General features: G+C 54.2%; 1 protein-coding gene across 1 annotated transcript in view; it reads right to left on the bottom strand.

Annotated features, from left to right (window-relative positions):
• The window catches only part of ADAMTS10 (ADAM metallopeptidase with thrombospondin type 1 motif 10), a 63,074-nt gene that overhangs the window by 35,884 nt on the left and 7,099 nt on the right, over positions 1-20,091 (bottom strand). Inside the window, exons 2-5 of the mRNA XM_041480752.1 lie at positions 13,207-13,516; positions 9,578-9,933; positions 3,986-4,145; positions 1,447-1,664 (exon numbers count right to left, since the gene is read on the bottom strand). Of these exons, the coding sequence (XP_041336686.1) occupies positions 1,447-1,664; positions 3,986-4,145; positions 9,578-9,933; positions 13,207-13,294 (822 nt within the window). The 5' untranslated portion in view covers positions 13,295-13,516. The remainder of the gene's footprint in view (positions 1-1,446; positions 1,665-3,985; positions 4,146-9,577; positions 9,934-13,206; positions 13,517-20,091) is intronic.

Genomic DNA, 20,091 nt, shown 5'->3' with positions numbered 1-20,091 from the left:
AAGAGGAGTCTTAAAAATGAGCTCTGAGGCCAGGTGAGTTGGGGAGGGCTGGGCACAGCAGTGGGGGGTCTGAACCCAGCATTTTTGGGAAGCAAGGATGGGAATGGGACCCCACACCACCACTTGAGTAGCAGAATCCCCTAAACCACAGTCAGGGTCCGATGTCCCAGAGCAGTGAAGCCAAAATCCCGCAGCCCAGGTGGGCAGCCCCCACTGCTGGCATTTTGTGCAGCCCCAGGGATGGAGCTTTGCTGAGGAGAGGACACAGCATCCCTCGGGGATCGAGAAGGCCACAGCATCCCCCAGGAATGTTTCGGAACAGATGAAACCGGGATTGTTTGAAAGTCTGTCGTCGGGCTTTAGAAATGCAAAGCATGAAAAGCGATCCTGCGGAGGACGGGACAAAGAGCCGTCACAGAGGGGCTTTCAGAGGGATGATGGATAATTTCCAAGCCCAGCTCACCTCACAGGAGGATCCAGCACGGCCAATTCAGGCTGTTAATGCATCCAGCCTGGTACCCTGCCGCCAGCAGTGCCCCAAACCAGAACCACAGCTCAGGGGGATTTCGGAGCCCCTCTCTCTGCTCAGCCCCCAAGCGTGAGAGCTGCCTGTCCTTCTGCTTTCCCATGTGTTTCTCAGCTTGCCTGGCCGCATTTGCAATGCTAATTTGAGCTGAGAGATGCTGTTCAAAGGAAGGCTTTTGTTCTCCCGGCCCGGGTTCAGACAGGCCAGAGTTTACCTCTGCAGGCTCCGGGGTCCCACCCCTCAGCAGCAGCAGCCTGGCAGGAGTTTTGACCCCAAAACCTTGCTCTGAGCCTGGGGAGAAGCCACTGCCAGCCTAGAACCGATCCCATTTCCCCATCCCACTTCATGCTTTTCCCAACACGGACTTTTGGGGTTGAGAGGAATAGCAGATTTGTCTTTACAAACAAGCTGTGGGGCTGCTGGTAGATAAAGCCAGCACTGAGAGATAAAAGAAACAATGGGAGGGATTCCACTGATGGATGAATAGAAAAAGATATTTACCTCTACAAACAAACTGTAGGTTTGCTGATAAATTAAATTGGATATTGAAAGATGAAAGAAACAATGGATGAAAAAACGTAAATTCCATAAGAACTAAAAATTAAAAAGGAGGGTTATACATTAGCGGGGAATCTTTGGTATCAGGTGTTCCAGGAAGTCTGTACCTCTCAAGTACCCCAGCCAATGGGGAAAGAGAGAAGGGAAATTGGGATAGAAAGGATGCTGCATCCTCCAAAAATTTGAGAGACGCCAGGGGAATGCCTCATGGCCTCTCCCTTTATTCGAATAAAGCAAAAGGACTCCTCTGTCTCCTTTTTGGACACAAACCTCTGACATTTGTGGATCGATTTTCCTGACAGGGCCATGAGCAGGAGCTGTCCCCCAGCCCGCGAGGCTCCTGGTGTGGCTATAACACTTACAATATTCATGATGGCCAGGATGTACTGCTCGATGTCCCTGCGGCCGTGGTAGCCCACCATCATCTTGTCAGCCACCACCAGCGTCTCCACGTAGCGCTCGGTGCTCACCGACCTCTTCAGGGGCAGCTGGCCCCGCTGGCTGTGGTTGCCCGGTGGCTTCAGGGGGGAAGGTTTCAGTGTCCTGAGCCACCAGTGCCTCCCCTTCCAGGGCTTCTCGTCTGAGGAGGGAAAGGGATGGTTGGTGAGGACGCAGTCCCCAGCTCTGCCTGCAGACCAGCGGACAGAGCTGCATCACCCTCCTCCTCCTCCTCCATGCCACTCCTGGGAGCAGACAGCGGCGTGGGCACGACCCCTCGGTTTCTCCCCACCTGAGCTGAATCTCTTTAATAAAGGCATTAAAAAGGAGAAAGATCTCCTGCCCATCCATTTCAGTTGTGATGGCCTCGGGCTCGCAGGGGCATGGGGAGGGTTTGAGGCCACGGAGGAGCTCTAAAGATGGACCAGGGGAAGTTTAGGCAGGATGTCAGAAAAGAATTCTGCACTCAAAGAGTTGTTGGGCAATGGAGTTGTCTGCCCAGGAGGGTGGTGGAGTCACCGATCCTGGAGGGGTTTAAAAAAGCCTGGAGGTGGCACTCAGTGCCAGGGTTTAGCTGATGGGGAGGTGCTGGATCACAGGCTGGACTGGATGATCCTAAAGGTCTTTTCCAACCTCGTTCATTCTGTGATTCTGTGATTTCTGGGTGGACCCAGAAATGTCCCAAAGGCAGTCCAGGGCTGTCCCCAGGCTCCTGCCAGCCCTGCTAGCATCTCCCCTGCCCTCCTGTCCCCTCCTGCCCAGCAGATCCGTGCCCAGCCCACTGCAGCCCCAAACCCCTCCAGGCTGCACAGCCCTGCCCTCACCTCTGGCCCAGGGTGGGCTCAGAGACTGCACAGCCATAACCTGGAAATGAAGCCCTTGCAGACCCTTTCCTCTTTCCTTTTCCTGGAAATTCCTCTTTCCTTTTCCCAGGAAAGGACCTGGATTTAGGACTTGGCTTTTCCACCACAGGAAGGGCTGCAGTCTCTGCAGCAGCAGCAGCTTTGTGGGACCTTGCTTCAAGTGCTGCTGAACTGAGCCTGGGGATGTTCCCAGCAGAGCCATCAGCTCCAAACTGCCCTCCTGGAGACCAGAGGACAGGGGAGGTGACTGGGAGCCAGTCACCTGGCTAGCAGCCAGATCCAGCCCTGCCAGCAGATCCAGCTGGATCCTTTCCCCTGCTCTGAGGTTCATCACATCCAGTGAGGCTGGGAACATGGACAGACCTCAGGCAGCCCCAAAACCTCCCAGCTCCAGCTCCTGCAGCGATCCATGGGAGCTCCTGGGGCTGTTCAGGGCCCAGGAGTGCTGGGCAGGGCAGGACACGTCCAGCCAGTGGGGTGAGGGGATGGGGTGGCCTCGCTGGAGCCATTGTGCTGTGGTTGTTCTAAACTTTGGCTCCCCCTGCACATCTCTGCTTTCCAAGAAGCAATTAGGAGAGGGCTAAATTATTTCTGGAAGCTGGGGAATGTGGCAAAGAGTCAGCAGGAGGGGAGTCTGCATCCAGCAGACCTCGGGAGCCAGGATGGGCAGGGGAAGCACAGGGACAGGGTGGCTCCAGAGGTGCTGGTGGCTCTGGGGACACTCAGAGAAGGTGACAGTGCCTTGCAGCAGTGACTCCTCATCTGGCCAAGTGTCACTGCTGGGGCAGTGGATGGACACATCCTGAAGTGACACCCAAACAGGAGCAGTCAGGGCTAGCTCTGCTCTGTTCCCACAAACTGATCCAGGAAAAGCCCTTGTGCAGGGATAGCATCTCCCCTCAGCCCTACAGAACAGAACCTCTCTGGACTGAGGGAGGGGCATCCTCTGGGCCTGTAACATTTTGGGTAGATGGTGAAACTCTGCCTGTTCACTGGGATCCCAGCCAGACTCTGGGACAGACTGGTGGGAAGGGCAAGGACCAGGATGTCTCATGGGGAGAGGCCAGGGCTGCTATTTGTGGGTCCTCTTGGAGGTCAAAGCCCTGTAGGTGCAGAAATGTTGATGTGCTGTCACCATTGTCCCTAAACATCTCCCAGAGCCCCCTGTGATGGGCCAGATGCTGCATCCCCCCCTCCAAGGGCCTTTTCCACCTGGTCCCCATCAGCAGCAGAGTTATCCCAACATGGACACAAACCCCAAAGCCAAGGCTGTGCTGAGCACACGTGAGCCGCGATTTCCCAATCCTCTGCAAATTGGCCAAATCTGGGAGGATTCTTCTGAAGAAAAACAAGAGGTGGTTTTTTTCCTCTTCTATTCCATGCTCTATTTACAAATTTTCAAGCCCTGCTGCGAGGAGGAGAGGACGGGAACTTCCCAAAGCCCAGGCCACCAGAAATGGGTAAAAGTAAACCCAAGAATATCTCAAATTCAGGAGATAAATTTCGTTCTTTGCCACATGGAGCAGAGTGAGCCTGTTCTGCCAGGATTTTCCCATCGTGTTTTGGGCTGGATTTGAGGAGGAGGGGTGGGAGCACCTACCCAGCACTCCACAGGCTGCATCCATGTGAGGGTACTGCAGGGACGAGCGCTTGTACACCACGTGGGGGCTGCCCTTGCCCTCTCCCCCCATGCTGACGTTGGCTCCAGGGCTCAGGGGCTCGATGAAATATTCCTCCTCATCTGCCACGATCACCCCGTGCTGCAGGAGGGAACAGAGGGTGTGGAAGAGGTTTTACAGCCACTTCTGGGAGCCAGAGAGAAGTTTGATCAGAGGATCCAAGTTTACCCCTGAAAGAATTTTCTAACAACGTCATTGACAGAGAAACCAAGAAAGAAAGAAGGATAAATAAGAGAAATCTGCAACTATTCCAACAAGCACTTTGTTTGTCTCTTGTCACCAATGAATAAAGTGTAAACATATGAGCTTTGTAAGAATGTATAAAAAGCATGCATGCTAGATTAAAAACAAGCTTGAAGCCTTCTGAAAATGGAGTGTGTTGCTTTGTACTGTCTCTGTCTCAGCTACAGCAAGAGGGGAGGCAATAACAGAGGTGCACAGAGAACCTGGTGGCTCCTCATGGTGAGGCTGTTGCCGATTAACCCCGAATTTCTGGTTACTGACAAAAGCTGTGGAGGAATCCTGCACAAACACTGAACTACAGGAAGCCACAGAGCAGAGGAAACCCAGCCAGATGGTGGTGGATGCCTTGGGACATCTGTGTTCACTAAAGTCCTCTGGAAATCACAGCCTTGCCTTGCTGAGTTCTGAATGAGTTGTTTCCTATTCCACCCACTCGGTCGCAGTGGGATCCCTGTGGGATCCCAAAAACCCGTTCAAACACAGCAGCACTCAGCTCTGAGCTTGGCCTCCCCAGAAAACCTTCCCAAGCAGCTCAGGACCATCCCCAGCAGCTGGGAACTCGGAGCTGCAGAGAGAGGTAAATACCCAGAGGCTTTGGGAAACATGCCAAATGTTAAAATCTGAAGGCTGATGAAGCAGAGGCCACCAGCAGAGCCAAACCCCTTCTCTGGAGCCTGGATGGGGCATCCCAGCCCCTTGTACACCTCAGATTGGCCATTTCAGTGAGATCATCTCGGGTTTGCTCCCTGATTTGCTTTAGTTTTTTATTCTTTGCCTGACTCAGTCTCAGCTGTGAGCCCAGGCAGTGACAGCCAGGAGGAGCAGATCCCCATGGGGTCATCACCAAACCCACCAGGTACTTGCAGGGTCCCTCCTCTCCACCCTCACAGCGACATTCCCCCTGCCTCAAAGGTCTGGGCAACACCAAAAGTTTCTGGGAGCCCAACACCAACTCCATCCCAAATCCTGGCACTGAGTTTCTCCAAGGAACGTGGTGTCCACATCAGCTGAACTCCACCAGCAAGCAACTGAGGCACAGAAATGTGCCTGACGTGCCTCAAACATGATCCCAAAAATCCAGCACAGCTCTGGGTGCAGACAGAGCCCTGCCCTGCCACCAGCGGTGTCCTTTGGATGTGACAGCGCTTGTCCAGCTCCCTCTGTGCCCCAGGGACAGCAGCGCTGCTCTGCCAGGGTGGGGAGCAGGGAATTCTGTCCCTGTGAGACATCCTGAGGCTCCTCCATGGAGGGACCCCTGGAACAGCTCCTGTGCCGGCTGTGGGTGGGGAGAACCTCTCCTGGGGACTGTCCTCCCTGCCGGGGCTGTCCCTGTCCCTGTCCCTGCCCAGCACGGAGCTCAATGGGGCAGTGTGAGCAGTCCCGGTGCCGCGGGATTTCCTCCTGCCCCGGGCTCTGCTGCTCTTGGCTCTGCTCCACCTTTTCAAACACAAGCGAGGCACTGTGAGGTTCCCGTGGCCAGAGCCAGCTGGAAAGGCTCTGTGGGATGGGGGGAAGGAGGTCACCCCTGCCTGGGGGCAGAGCGAGTCCTGCCCTAAATCCATCCCGCTGCAAAAGGGATGTTCTCAGTCCAGCCTCTGCAGAGGCTCCACGCCTGCCTGGCACCTTGCAGCAGCAAGGCCTGGATGTCACAGGAGTCTGAAAATTGTCCCATTGCTGAACCCAAGGACTGAGCTCTGAGGGGCAGGCGCTGGACGTGACACAGGGCTGGTGGAGGGGGTGGTGAGAGGTCCTGAGAGAGCTCTGTGGTTTGTGGGGGAGCTGGACTGGATATCCTGTGTGTGATTCACACAGGTCAGCTGCAGAGCAAGGAGGGTTTGCACAGTCAGCTCATACCACACTTGACAAAGGCACAGCCACGGCCTGGGGCCAGAGCCATGTGACAGCGGGGCCATCTGGGTCCATCCCCCTCATCTGGATCCATCCTCCTCATCTGGGTCCATCCCTCTCATCTGTGTCCATCCCCCTCATCTGGATCCATCCTCCTCATCTGGGTCCATCCCTCCCCATGTGGGTCCATCCCTCCCCATGTGGGTCCATCCCTCTCATCTGGATCCATCCCCCTCATTTGGGTCCATCCCCCTCATCTGGGTCCATCCTCTTCCTCGCCTTCTCATCTGTCCTGTGAGGCAGTGACAGCCAGGAGGAGCAGATCCCCATGGGGTCATCACCAAACCCACCAAATACTTGCAGGGTCCCTCCTCTCCACCCTCACAGCGACATTCCCCCTGCCTCAAAGGTCTGGGCAACACCAAAAGTTTCTGGGAGCCCAACACCAACTCCATCCCAAATCCTGGCACTGAGTTTGTCCAAGGAATGTAGTGTCCACATCAAGGAATGTTGTGCCTGGGTCCCTCCAGGCACTTCCTGGGCTCAGGGGGCTCCCCAGGAAAGCTGCCCCTGGATCCCTGGAAGTGTCCAAGGCTGGGGTGGACAGAGCTTGGCGCACCCTGGGACAGTGGGAGGTGTCCCTGCCCATGGCAGGGGGTGGAATGAGATGAATTTTAAGGTCCATCCCAACCCAAACCATTCTGGGATTCTGTGATGAAGATTTGGCCTTTTGGCTGTTCCTCTGACACAAAGTGGCTCAAAAGCAAACCTTGCAGGCACGGGAATTCCTGAGGGGTGTGGGAGTTGGAGGGCAGGAGGACAGCCTGGAGCTCGTTCCTGTGTTCACAGCCATCCCTTTCCCTCCTCCTCATGCTCAGCTCACCCTGTAACCAGCTCAGGTCCCAGTTTGTGCCCAGTCACCACCACAGCTCCCAAGTGCCCGTGCAGCATCACCTGTGCAAAGCTGGGGCAGTGCAGTGCCCCCTCAGCAGGAACCTGCACCTGGGGACCTCTTCTGTCCCTTCCAGGATGGGTGATGCCCTCCTGGAGCAGAGCCTGTGGGGATGAGGGATGGCACGAGTGGATCAGCGTTCCTGGTCACCCACAGCACTGAAAAATACCTCCCATGGCAAGTCCAGCCCCAGCTAAAAACATTTCAGACTCCTCTTGCCCAAATCCAGCTAAAAAGAATTGACTCCTCTTGTCTGAATTCAGCTAAAAACATTCCAGACTCCTCTTGCCCCAATCCCCAGCCCCACTGTCCTCAGTGACCCCGAAGCCTTCCTCCCCCATCCTCGCTGTGTCCATCACTCTGGAGGGCAGAAGGACAGAGTTCAGGCAGAGGAGAGCTTGTTGGATGACCCTCTGTCCCTCTCTGTGCCTGGCTGCATTCTCCAGACAGCTCTTGGTGCCTCTCCAGAGCTAAACACGGCCTGGGGATGGAATTCTCCCAATTCCAAGGGCTGCTGGGCCAGTGCTTGCCCTGGCCTTGCTGCCCTGAGGAGTGGAAGGCAGGGGGATGCCACATTCCTCCGGAGCCAGCAGCACCCAGCTCAGCCTTTGTGAGCACCACGAAATTCCCTGGGACTGGAGCAGAGCTCCCACGTCCAAACAAAGGGCTCGGGAAGCAGGAGTTTGTGCAGCTCAGGAGTTTGTGCAGCTCGGGTTTTTGGCTGCGAGCTGGAAACCTTAGACTCTGTGATATAATGAGTCAGATTCTCATTTCTGTTAATAAGCCTCAGCACCGTTCTGGCAGGGTCACCCAGCAATAAATCAAACGGGATTCATTCCCCTTTGGAAGCTCTTCCACACTGCCAGAATGCTGCAAGGAGGTGGGGCTGGAGCAGAAATATGAACCTGGCCTAGAGAGGGTTTTTCTACCCCTCCAAGGGAGCCATCAGCCTTGGGATTCACTCACAGGGTATGTTTGCTCCATCCCTCCATCTGGCAGCTCAGGAAATGGGCTGTGCGAGCCAGAAACATCAGAAAATCACAGAAAAATAGGGATGGAAGTCCTCAGTGTATTCCCAGGGCTGGGAGAGCCAATGAATCATACCTGAAGGGTTTTTGAGAGGCTTTTGTCTGGCCTGTTCCTAAAGATCTTCCAAGACCTCTCTCACTCCGAGCAATCTAGTCCAGAGCTCAGCTGTTCTTGCACTGATGTCCACCACCAAGATTCCTGGCTGATATTTAGGACTGGGATGTTCAATTTGAGCTGTCAGGACTTGGAAAATCAACATTCCCACCCTCCTTCCTCCAGCCTTGCTGGTTTTAAGGAAATGCCACCTTGCTCCCTTCTTGATGTTCCATTTTTCATATTGAAAAATGATTATTTCAAGGGTTTTATCCCTCAGAAGCAGCATTTTTTATCTCCTGAAACATGGACAGAAGCACCTGTGATCCCCAGGAGTGCATCTGCAGCTGGAAGGATCTGGATGCTCTTGTGGCTCTGTGAAATCCCTGCCCTCCTTCACTTCCTCCTGGGCAACATTCTTTGCTGTTGCTGTTGGAAGAACTTGGTGAGAGCCAGGTCTGGGTATCCCCAGAGAGCCAGGATTATCCCATTCCAACCAAAATCAATGGGAAAATGCCCAGAAACTGGACTGGAAGTGACACAGAGATCAGGAACCCTAATGGATGTCTGAGTGATGTCTGTACCTCTGCCAATCATGAGACCAGTGTGGAATATTAAATATAAAATACATTAAATGTATTCTCTCTCTCTGTCTCTCTCTCTCAATCTATATAAATATAAAAAATATATAATAGAAAAATATTATATGTACTTTATAGATATAAAATATATTTTATAATATATTGTATTAATAGATAATTTATATAAACTGTATTTATATTATACCAATATATTAATATTATATTATATATAACATTCTATACATATAAAATATCATTCATAATATATAAAATATAGAAATTACATAAATATAATATATAATATAAAATAAATATATAATCTATATAAATACATATAATGTTTATATGAATATATATAAAACCAAAAAATATATAGGAGAATACATAAAAATATATAATTATTTATGTATATAATTATATATATTTATATACAAACATAAATATTTATATATAAACATATAAATATTATATATGTATATATAAACATATAAATATTATTTCTATATTAAAATACATATTTATATATATTTATATATAAATATATAAATATTTATATAAATATATAGGTATAAAAATTATATATATTTATATGTATATATATGTGTATATATATATATATATAAATATATATAAAATAAGTGGGTTTTTAAAAAAGATATTAAATATAACCCAAGCTTTTCCCACCGCATGCATCCACCTGCTGGAGGACCAAAGCAGTTGGCACTGCCCCTGCCAAGCCAAGCCAAGCCAAGCCAAGCCAGACTCACCAGCCCGTTGCAGTTGCTGATGGCCACCTTGGAGCTGAGGTACTGGTCCTGCAGGTGGCCGGCGTAGTGGCAGTCCTCGTGGAAGTCGTGCTGCCAGTCCATGCCATCCCGCTTCCAGTACTCCACGGTGAAGTGCTCGGCCAGCAGGTTGGAGTGCAGGGTGAGGTTGAGCAGGAACTGGGTGTGGTGGGCAGAGACTTTGTAGAAGACCTGCTGCTCCGAGGGCTCGTAGGGCAGCGAGCGCCGCGGCCGCGGCTTCAGCTGCCGGCGCATGTCGAAGGTGAGGAAATCGCCGTTCTGGTCCACTTGGATGGGGAAGGCGATCTCATAGTGATCCAAGCTGGAGAGGAATTCCTCTGGGGAGGGAAGGACAGCATGGCAGTGGCAGCCCTTCCTGGATTGCCAAGCAAATTGTATTCTATTTGCCATCTGGATGGCAGCTGTCTTCTGTTCAGTGGGCAGTTTTCCTTATCTCTTCCACACCCACTGCTCCCTCCAGGGAGCCATCTGCTGATAACAGCCTATGGAATGTCCCTGCATGGCTGATAAGATCTACAGCATCCCACTGGGAGATGTGAGCCCAGAGGGAGGAGCCAAGCATTCCTAACTGGATATAATCTGAGATTCTGGAACACAGATTCTGGAACACAGCACAGCTTCTCCACTGGATTTCCCTGAGGAACAGCTGCCTCTTCTCCTGGATCTTTAGAGGAAGACTACACCTTTCTAAGGGATCCCTGCTCCAACCCAACCACACCTGACACTCCAGGAGGACTGCAGCCACAATTCCAATGGGACTGCTACCAACACCCTGACCAGCAGGGTGTCAGGTTGTGTTCTGACTCTGTCTGTGTTGTTTTGGTTTACTGCATTGTTTATTTTATCTTTTTTTTCTTCCCTAATAAAGAACTGTTATTCCTGCTCCCATATTTTTGCCTGAGAGTCCCCTAATTTAAAATTTATAGCAATTCGGAGCGGGGGAGTGTTTACATTTTATATTTCAGGGGAAGGTCCTGCCTTCCTTAGCAGACACCTGTCTTTCAAAACCAAGACACAGCCTGCAAAGGGAGTTGGACATCCAGCAATTCCAGCCTGAGCGCAGTGCAGGTGGAGGGTCATGCTGTCCTGCCACAGCATTCCAAAAATTGGGATTCCCTGCCTGCAGGATCCTGGGAAATGCCCCAAATGCTGCAGCCTGCAGAGCCTTGGTGTAGCAGTTTTTGGAATGTAACTTTTTCCTCTGCAGGTGATGGAGAGGAGGAGCCTGGCCCAAAGGGCCCTTCAGGACACCCTGATTGTGGCTCTGGACCTGGAGTATCCCAAATCCTTTCATCTCCACTGGGCAGAGGGAATCCCAGCTTTGCAGAGCCCAGCTCTGAGCTTTGGAGGGTTATTTTAACCCGGATCCTTCCAGGAACAGACCCAGCAATGAGGTCTCTTCAAAAGGAGGCAGAAGGATCCTTGGGGTGACAATGACTCAGGGGAAAATGTTATTTAATTTTCTCCCTGTGAGTTGTCAGGACATCTGCAGCTGCCACAGGGAGCTGCTGGCTCTGAGAACACAAAACAACAGCACCACCCCAACCTCCCCTGCAGTGAGAGCTGCAGGGGCTACAGGGGCACAGGGTCCTTGAAATGCCAATCTTGACACCAAAATAAGAGAGAGGGCCACCAGAATTCCCCCAGTGGTGCTGAAAATGAGCAGGAGGAGAAGTCAGATGTCCCGATTCCCCAGCCAGGTCTCTGTCCATGACCCCACCCTGCCTTCCCAGCTCCCTGGACTGGTTTTTATCACTTCAGCCTGGCTTAGCAGCTCCTCTTGGAGCCCTTGAGCTGAGCCTGTGTGGTGCCACCCAGGCTGTGCTGTGACAAGGGCACTGTCCCAAACCCCTCCACCTGTGCTGGCACAGCAACGCAGCTCTGCAGGCTGCCAAACAAACTGGCACCCTGCAACCTCAGCAGAAACTCCTCCTGTTCAATTAAAATGTCCCAGGGACTGCCAGAATGGATCTGAGCAGAGATCTGGTGTTGGAGCCCTGGCTGCTGAGAATTTCAGACTTTCTGTGCTGCCAGGCACTGACCCCCAGGAGAACACTGCATTTGACCTGAGGTGGAGAAGGCTTCCAAAATGGAATGATAGAACTGGGATTGTGGTGTGGAGTTTGAATAGAAGTGTGTGATATCACAGGGGGGAAAACTTAGAGTTGAAGGGTTTAGAATATAGTAATATATATAAAGCAGATGGAGGTTTTAGGGTGGAGGCTGGTCCTTCTGCTTCACCTTCCTCTGCTTTGCCTTCTCCTTCTTATCTATGGGTTTGGGTGGTTTTGTGTAATTGGATAAAAAAGTCCACATTGTGGGCCATGGGTGGTTGGTTATTGGGTTAAAAGTAAAAATAATTTAGGTAGAATTTCTTAATTGGACAGTTTATCCTTAAAAGGCCTTGTAGAGAGAGAGATGGGGCTCCATTTTAGTTTGTTAGAGTGCAGTGCTGTAGAACTCAGGGTTTGTGAGACTGTGGCATAGATAAGAACTGATGAACATCTGAGTCTGAACATGAATTACCATCTCCAGTGCTTTCAATCCCGACCCTGGCAGAGGCAGAAAAGAAGGAAAGGAACTGACAATCTGGCTTTGTCTGACAGCCCTCAGCCCCAGCAGCTTGGGCAGCATGGGAAATATCCATGTGCTGGACCAGGACAGCTCCTCCTCACTGAGTGTCCTCCTGAACCCCTCATGCCTGGAGGGTTTGAGCCTCCTGAGCCCTCATGGGAGATTTTCCCTCTGTTCCCTCTGGAAAGTCTTCCTGTGCTTTCTGCATCCTACTTGTTGTTTCCTGAGCAAGAAGGAGGGCCCTGGCTGCTCCAGGGTGGCTGAATTTTGCCTGGCTCCACAGCTCTCACCTTCAGAGCCTTCGCAGCCATCAGAAGCTCAGCCAGCTCCAAACTGCACTCTCACCACAGGGCAGCACTGGAAAGTTTCCTTTTCCTCTCTTTTCCAGTGTGGGAGCCTGACAGAGTGGTTTCCTTGGCCACCAGGAATGGGACAGCCCTTCCACCCTCTGGGATTAGGGTTGAGCTCCCATCCTTCCTGACCATAAACTCTCCTGGCACCTCTGCCTTGCCAGAATTAATTGTTAGGGTTTTAACTTCCCATGCTCCAGCTTTTCCTCCATCCCAGCACCTCCCTGTGATGGGGCTGGGCAAACAAGGGTGACTTTTTGCACTTAGAAATGACTTCAGGCTTGGAAAAATTTGCTGTTGGAAGTGTTTTGTTTTCCTTTTTGCCTCTTTGCAGTCCACGTGGGCTTGGAAAAGAGTGAATCAGAGGGTGGTTTGTGTTCGCTGTGGCTACAAAGCACCTGGGACTCAGGGCTGGAGGCTCTGATCCTGACCTGAAAGGCACTTCCAGGAGGAAAAACGTGTGCAGAGCTGAGGGTGAGGCGGTGTGTGAGAAGCTGGTGGTGCTGGACACTGCATCTCCTCAGGGATGGACACAACCAGAATCACTCTGGACATGAGCTAAACCACGACACCATCCCATCCCGTCCCATCCCATCCCATCCTGTCCCATCCCATCCCGTCCCATCCCGTCCCGTCCCGTCCCATCCCATCCCGTCCCGTCCCTACCTTGTGACTGGAAGGGGAAGCCGGGGAAGGTGCCCCCGGCCAGGCCGAGGGTGACGGTCCAGGTGAGGAGCCTCCAAGCTGTGGCCATGGTCAGCGCCGCTCGCGTCGGAGCAGGGAGATCTGTGCCGGCTGGGAGGGCGCTGTCCCCACATGTCTCTCCCTTGGCCACCCCTTATGTCCAGAGAGGAGTCCCGGGTCCCTCCGCAGGCATCCTCGGCCGCTCCGTGCTCTCCCGAGGCCGGCGGGGTGGGCAGTGCCAGGCCAGCACCGCGGGCTCAGCACGGGCTCGTCCCCAGCCCCCGCATCGCCCCTGCGGGTGAGACAGGGATGAGCGAAGGGACGGGGGAGAAGGACTCGAGGCGGGCAGGGGAATGAGGAAAGCGGGGTCCAGGAGTGGGATGGAAGGAGAGGAAAAGAGGAGAAAAGGATGGGAAGGGTTTGAGGATGGATTAACCCCGTCGGCTCCTGCTCCGCACTGCACTCCCGGGGGTTCTCCCAGCTGGTACCTGCGGAAAGGAGCTCAGGAGCAATGGGAATCCTTTATCCTGTGGCAGCACCCTCTGGGAAGAGCAGCCCCAAGAGTGCCCTGGGTCACCTGATCCCTTAAAGAGAGCAGGAAATAACAGCACTGGCAGGGGGGTGGTGAGCAGCAACCCAGAAATCCTCTCTGGGGCTTCCCTGGATTTCAAACACGCTTTAAGGACTGTCACTGCACTGAGGAAAGAGCACTTGCTCTCAAAGTGTACTGGCTGAACCTAAAAAAGTGATGGAAAACAAAGAACCCATTCAGGGAACTCACCCTCAACCCCATCCACAAATGGATCCCGAGATTCCAATCGCATTTGTTCTTTAAAACGCTCTGCTAATTGCTCCGGTGAAAGATTCCTGGCTCGCAGAGAATTTCCACTCGGTCTGAGGCGATTACATCAAACTCGAATCGTGCTGGGGACTTGCACAAAGCCTATGGGGTTTTCTTCTTGCCCACCCACTTCATGAGTATGGGATGAGTGCAGCACATCCCAGAAAACCCCAAATATCCCAGCGGTGACGCTGCAGGGCAGCCCGGCAGCCAAACCCAAACCTCCCTGCAGGGGTGGCAGATAAAGACCCGCAGCAGAGGTGCAGATGCCAGGGGCTGGAGCAGGGCTGGGAAAGGCAGGATGAGATCCCCGGGATGAGCTCCCCATGAAAGGCAGGATGAGCTCTCCGGGAATAGTGGGATGAACTCCCCGGGAAAGGCGGGATGAGCTCCCCGGGAATGGCAGGGTGAGGTCTCGGGAATGGGGAGATGAGCTCCCTGGGAACGTGGGATGAGCTCCCGAGCATGGGAAGAGGCTGGAGACGGGAGGAGGGTGCTCTTTGCAAAGGTGTCAGCAGCCAGGGCTGTGTGTGGTCCTCATCCAGCAAGGAAACGCTTAACCCCTGCCTTGCTGTGCTCTGGTTTAAAGAGCCCAGGGCAGGGGGGCTGGGTCCTCCTGGGATCTGCCCTGCTCCCCTTCGTGTCCTTATGGGAATCTGAATCCCTGAAAGTGAATTTCTGCTCCTGTTTTCCCATCTTTACTGTGCCATGAGTGGTATTTGTGCTGCAGGAATGACACCCAACACAGCCCAGGGATGGTGTAGGGGAGGTACAAGGGGAAATCCAGGAGATTATTCCTGCCCCAAATTCATCATAGAAGTCACAGAATGGTTTGGGTTGGGAAGGACCTTAAAGCTCATCTCATTCCACAGGGGCAGGGACACCTTCCACTAGCCCAGGGTGCTCCAAGCCCCATCCAACCTGGCCTGGGACATTTCCAGGGATCCAGGGGCAGCCACAGCTACTCTGGACAACCTCACAGGGAAGGATTTCTTCCTAAAATCTCATCTAAATCTTCCCTCCTTCAGCTTAAAGCCTAACCTAAATTAATAGTTTTTTCCCCTACTAGGCAGAAACAGTGGGAGACGAAACACTCAGCTTTAAACACACTTCAGAGTTGCATAACTTAAAGATGAAGAATTTTCACTGCTTATTTACAGCTAAGAATGGCCAAAGATCCTCAGTGAGGCCTCGGCCTGGACTCCCCAGTCCCATCTGAGGCCACTTGCCAGGTGTTCCTCTGCAAAGCCCAGACACAACGCGAGATGGCCACCAAAACTGAGCATCCTGTGAGTGGCCCTGAAAGAGGGGCAACTCCCACCTTGGGCTGCTCCTTTTCCCTGGGACAGGTAAGGGGAATCAGGGAGTGGGGGGAAGAGGGTTGGGGCAGGAATTGTGCCCTGTTCCGCCCCCAAAAAGAGGATGCTGAGATCCGGTGACAGCATCACCCGTGGTGCCACCCCTGGGCTGTGGCACAGTGAGGGCAGAGCCAGGGCCAGGCAAGGCACGTGGGGGCTGCTCCGTGCCCGCTCCAGCTGTGGAAATTGGGCTGGAAAAGGGAGAAGTTGAAAGCAAATCCCTCTCCTAAATCAGCATTTTTCAGCATCTCCCAAAGCTCGCGATTCCAGCTCTTCAATCCTGTCACGGCTCCAAAGCCCACGGAGCCCAGCTAAAGTGTATTTTCTCCTGGGCTTCACACGACTGATTTCCCCTGTTTTCCAGCTGTCAAACCCTTTTCCTCCAGGCTTCCCGTCCTCCCCCCGCCTCTCCATGACCCTCCGCGGTGCCCCCGTGTCCCCCCTGCCCTTCCCGGCCGCTCAGCATCCCCCGGAACCGCGGCCGGGAAGGAGCCCCGGCGCCAGGAGCCCGCAGCCTTGACCTTGGGGGAAGGAGACGCGTTGGGAGCAGCACGAGGCAGGAATTACAGCTGCAAAATTCCTGCGGGCCGGGCTGGGGGAAGGGCCCGGCTGCGATCCCTCCCTGCAGGCAGCGGGGAAAACACGGCCCCTTCCCGGCGGGGCTGCATTCCCAAAGCCCGAGGAGCAGGAGGAGCACCTGGAGGAAGGTGTTCTCCTCACAGGTGGATCCTTGCACCTCTACCCATGGGTGGATCAGGCAGGAGGAGCACCTGGAGGAAGGTGTTCTCCCCATGGGTGAATCCTGCTCTTCTCCTTGTGGGTGGATGCGGCTCTGAGGAGCACCTGGATGAAGGTCTTGTCCTCACAGGTGGATCCTGCTCCTCCCTCCACGGGTGGATCAGGCTCCAAGGAGCAGGAGGAGCACCTGGAGGAAGATTTTCTCCTCACAGGTGAATTCTGCTCCTCTCCCCATGGGTGGACCCAGCTCTGAGGAGCAGGAGGAGCACCTGGAGGAAGGACCAGGAGCAGGAGGAGCACCTGAAGGAAGATTTTTCTCCTCACAGGTGAATCCTGCTCCTCTCCCCATGGGTAGACCCAGCTCTGAGGAGCAGGAGGAGCACCTGGAGGAAGGACCAGGAGCCGGAGGAGCACTGGTGCTTCCATCCCTACCAAGTTTTCCATAACCTCACTGCAGCTTGCAGGATGATCCCGAGGATCGCGGAGCCCCAGCGGGACACGGGGCTGCCACGGGCGGGGCCGGGGGAGCTCGGGGACAGCTCGAGGACAGCTTGGGGACAGCTCAAGGACACGGCGTGACCTCTCTGGTCTCGTGCCTCCCTCTCTTGGGCCGCTTCCGATCTGCTCCTTCCCAAGGAATTCGCTGTCCTTGGCAGGCTCGGCTCGGGCTGACGCTCCCGGCTCCCCCTGCCAAGGGTGGCTTTGGCCGCGTGAACCCGGGCGACACGGGGGACAATGCCACCACAGCGGCCAGCTCGCCTCCTGCCACCCCGAGCAGCGCCGGGAAGGAAGGGGCTGGGAAAGGGGGTGAAATTCCAGCTGGGATGGAGCGAGGAGAGAAGAAGGAGCGAGGCAGAGGAGAGCTGCTCCCAGCTCAGACAGAACTCCCGGCAAGCCCAGCTGCTGGGCCGGCTCCAGGCAGCGCAGGGGAAGGTAATAGGAAGCAGATGGGCGATGCTCGGGGCCAAGAGGAAGGTTCAAGGTGCCTCCTAGTGCAGGGAAGAGGAATTTAACTGCTTTTAAAGATGCAGGGCCCGGCGGCTTCCAGGTTTCTCATCCAACTTTTGCAAATTATGAGCTCAGGTGTCCTTTTTCTTTTTTTTTTTTTTTTTTTTTTTCAACTTTGGCAAATTATGAGCTCAGGTGTCCTTTTCCCTTTTTTTTTTTTTTTTTTTTCCTGAGGGCGAAATAAATACAAACACAGATTTCTGCTTCCAGCTTCCCCCAGAGGGAGGAAATACTTTCAGTGCACCCCGTGCCAGGCCTTCCACTGACATCTTTCAGATATGGGAGCACTGGGAGCAGTGGAGAAGTGAGAGCAGCACCCCAGTGGGAGCACTGGGAACAGTGAGAAAGCAGTGGGAAAACAGTGGGAGCAGGACCCCACAGCTGCACCACCCCAACAGCATTTCTGGGCTGTGTTATTTTAAGGAATGAAAGCTCCAAGGTTCTTTTATTCTTGTGTAAAATGGGGATTGACACCACCCTATAACCATATTGGGGTTATCATGGAGCCACATCTCAAAGCTCGGTCCCTTTTTGGTCCCACGTGCCCCCTGACCCTCCCAAGGGGCTGCTCAGCCCCACAGCAGCCCTGGCAGCCCCTACAAACAGCACCACAGGGGTTTCTGCTCCTCCAGCTGCTCCAGCCTGGGAGTTGTTCCACCAGGTCAAAGTTTATCTCTGGGGGAAGAGCTGTGAGTCCCAGACTGGCCCCACGGGCCTCATTTTCTACGGAATCCAGCTAAAACACAGCAGGGACTGCAGGGGACTGGCAGGGGCTCAGGGGCTGTGCCAGTGCGGCCAGGGCACTTGGCAGCAGCAGCAGCAGGGGGGTTTTCAGGATTTCCTGGAAAAAGGACCCACATGGGTCTCCTGCTAGCCACGGTGGGCTCTCCCCTGCTGCTGGGCTCCCAGCTGCCCTTCAGGACACACAACAGCCCTTTAGTGCCTGCAGCTCCTGGGTGCTGCTCCTAAAGTCACCTGAAGAACAGTGCCCCTGTCACCTGCCGTGGCTGCTTTGAGGAGGTGACGCCTCAGGTTTAGCTTTTCTATTTTTCAGGTTCTGTGCTGCCCAAGGTGGATCCTTTTAATTGAGGCCTTTTAATAAATCCTTGCGTTATTCTTTAACTCTGTCTAGTCTCTGTTCTAAGTCAGCCTTCACAAGGCATCAGAGGGCCACAGATTTTGGCTGCAAAGCCTCAGCTGGAATCAACTTTCACCCTTCCAGTGAAGATATTTTTCCTCATATCCAATCTGAACATCTCCTGGGCTAATTTGTGTCTGTGTCCCATTGCTTGTTCCCTGGGAGCAGAGCCCAACCCCCCTGGCTGTCCCCTCCTGTCAGGGAGTTGTGCAGAGCCAGAAGGTCCCACCTGAGCCTCCTTTTCTCCAGGCTGAGCCCCTTTCCCAGCTCCCTCAGCTGCTCCTAGTGCTCTAGAATTATCAAATCAAAGATCATGGAACATCCTGAGCTGGGAGGGACCCTCAGGGATGCTCAGCCCAGCCCCTGTCCCTGCACAGCCACCCCAACAAGCCCACCCTGAGCACCCCTGGCAGCGCTGTCCAAACGCTCCTGCAGCTCTGGCAGCCTTGGGGCCGGGACCATTCCCTGGGCAGCCTGGGCAGTGCCAGCACCCTCGGGGGCAAGAACCTTTCCCTGAGCTCCATGCCAAGCCCTGGCACAGCTCCAGCCCTTCCTGGCCTCCTGTCCCTGTCCCAGAGCAGAGCTCAGCCCCTGCCCCTCTGCCTCCCCTGGGGAGGAGCTGCAGCCCCCGAGGAGCCTCCCCTCAGTCTCCTGTGCTCCAGCTGAACGAGCCAAGTGCCCTCAGCCGCTCCTCAGAGCCTTCCCCAGCTCCGTGTCCCTCCTTTGGGCACTCTCCAACAGCTCTGGATCCTTCTGATCTTGTGGTGCCCAAAGTGCCCCCAGCCCTGGAGGTGAGGCTGCCCCAGTGCAGAGCAGAGTGGGACAGTCCCTCCCTGTCCCGACCAGCAATGTTCAAACCCTTCTCATCATCTCTACATCCCTGCTCCTCCTCACCCCTCTCTCTGCACTCCCCAGGGCCTGGCAGGGGCAGGTCCCTCGCAGCTGCTGCTGCATTTCTGTGTTATTTGGGGGCTCTCAGCCCCTGCACTCCCCGGGGCTCTGGGTGTTCCGTGCGTGCTCAGGCACACCCAGCTCCCGGCTCGCGGCTCCGGGCAGGTCCCCGCACGTTCCCGAGGATGGAACACAGAGCCCCGCTCCCCCAGCAGGCTGCTCCTCCCGCGGCACGGGCTGAGCACGTGGGGGATGCAAAACTGCCCGAGAGACCTCCCCGGCTTCCAGCAGGAGAGCGTCCTGATAGTCCCGACAAAATATTTGGCTGGGCTGCCAAGTGAAAACACGCTGAGCTGCAGATGGTAGAAGTCTCCCCCCTCAGTCATCTTGCCAGCACAACAGGACTTCCACTGGGAAGTCATTTCTCAGCTCTAGGGCAGCACTAGGGGTTAAACCCACAGAAATCAGCGTTTTTACTGCCAGGAGCATCAGCAAACTGCGAGAAAAGGGTTAAAGTCACAGGTCTGCAGAACACAGAATAACATCTTGAGCCATAATCTGCTCTGCTGCTCCAAGTGTGGCCTCTCTGAGGCCACGGCGAGTGAAGAATTAGAAACACGGAGTTATCCCTGTTCCCAGAGCCCTGCAGCCTCCAGCCCCGGGGTGGCTCCTGCCTGCACAGCCACCCTTTGGCTGCCCTGCAACCTCTCTGCTCGCCCCTGCCACCCATCCCAGCAATGCCAACTCTGCCTGTCCCTTCCCTGCTGACCCCCTCGGGGCTGGGAGGGGGCCCGGGATGCTCAGTGCAGCCCCCCTCGCTTTCGAGGGCTGATTCACCTCCCCCAAGAGCTGTTCTCTGCACACCCCAGTGACTGCAGGGCCCGTTTCAGCTT

This window comes from Pyrgilauda ruficollis, unplaced genomic scaffold (assembly GCF_017590135.1).
Source record: "Pyrgilauda ruficollis isolate IOZ18807 unplaced genomic scaffold, ASM1759013v1 scaffold115, whole genome shotgun sequence".
Classification (NCBI taxonomy): domain Eukaryota; kingdom Metazoa; phylum Chordata; class Aves; order Passeriformes; family Passeridae; genus Pyrgilauda; species Pyrgilauda ruficollis.
This window is presented reverse-complemented; position numbering and strand designations above follow the sequence as displayed.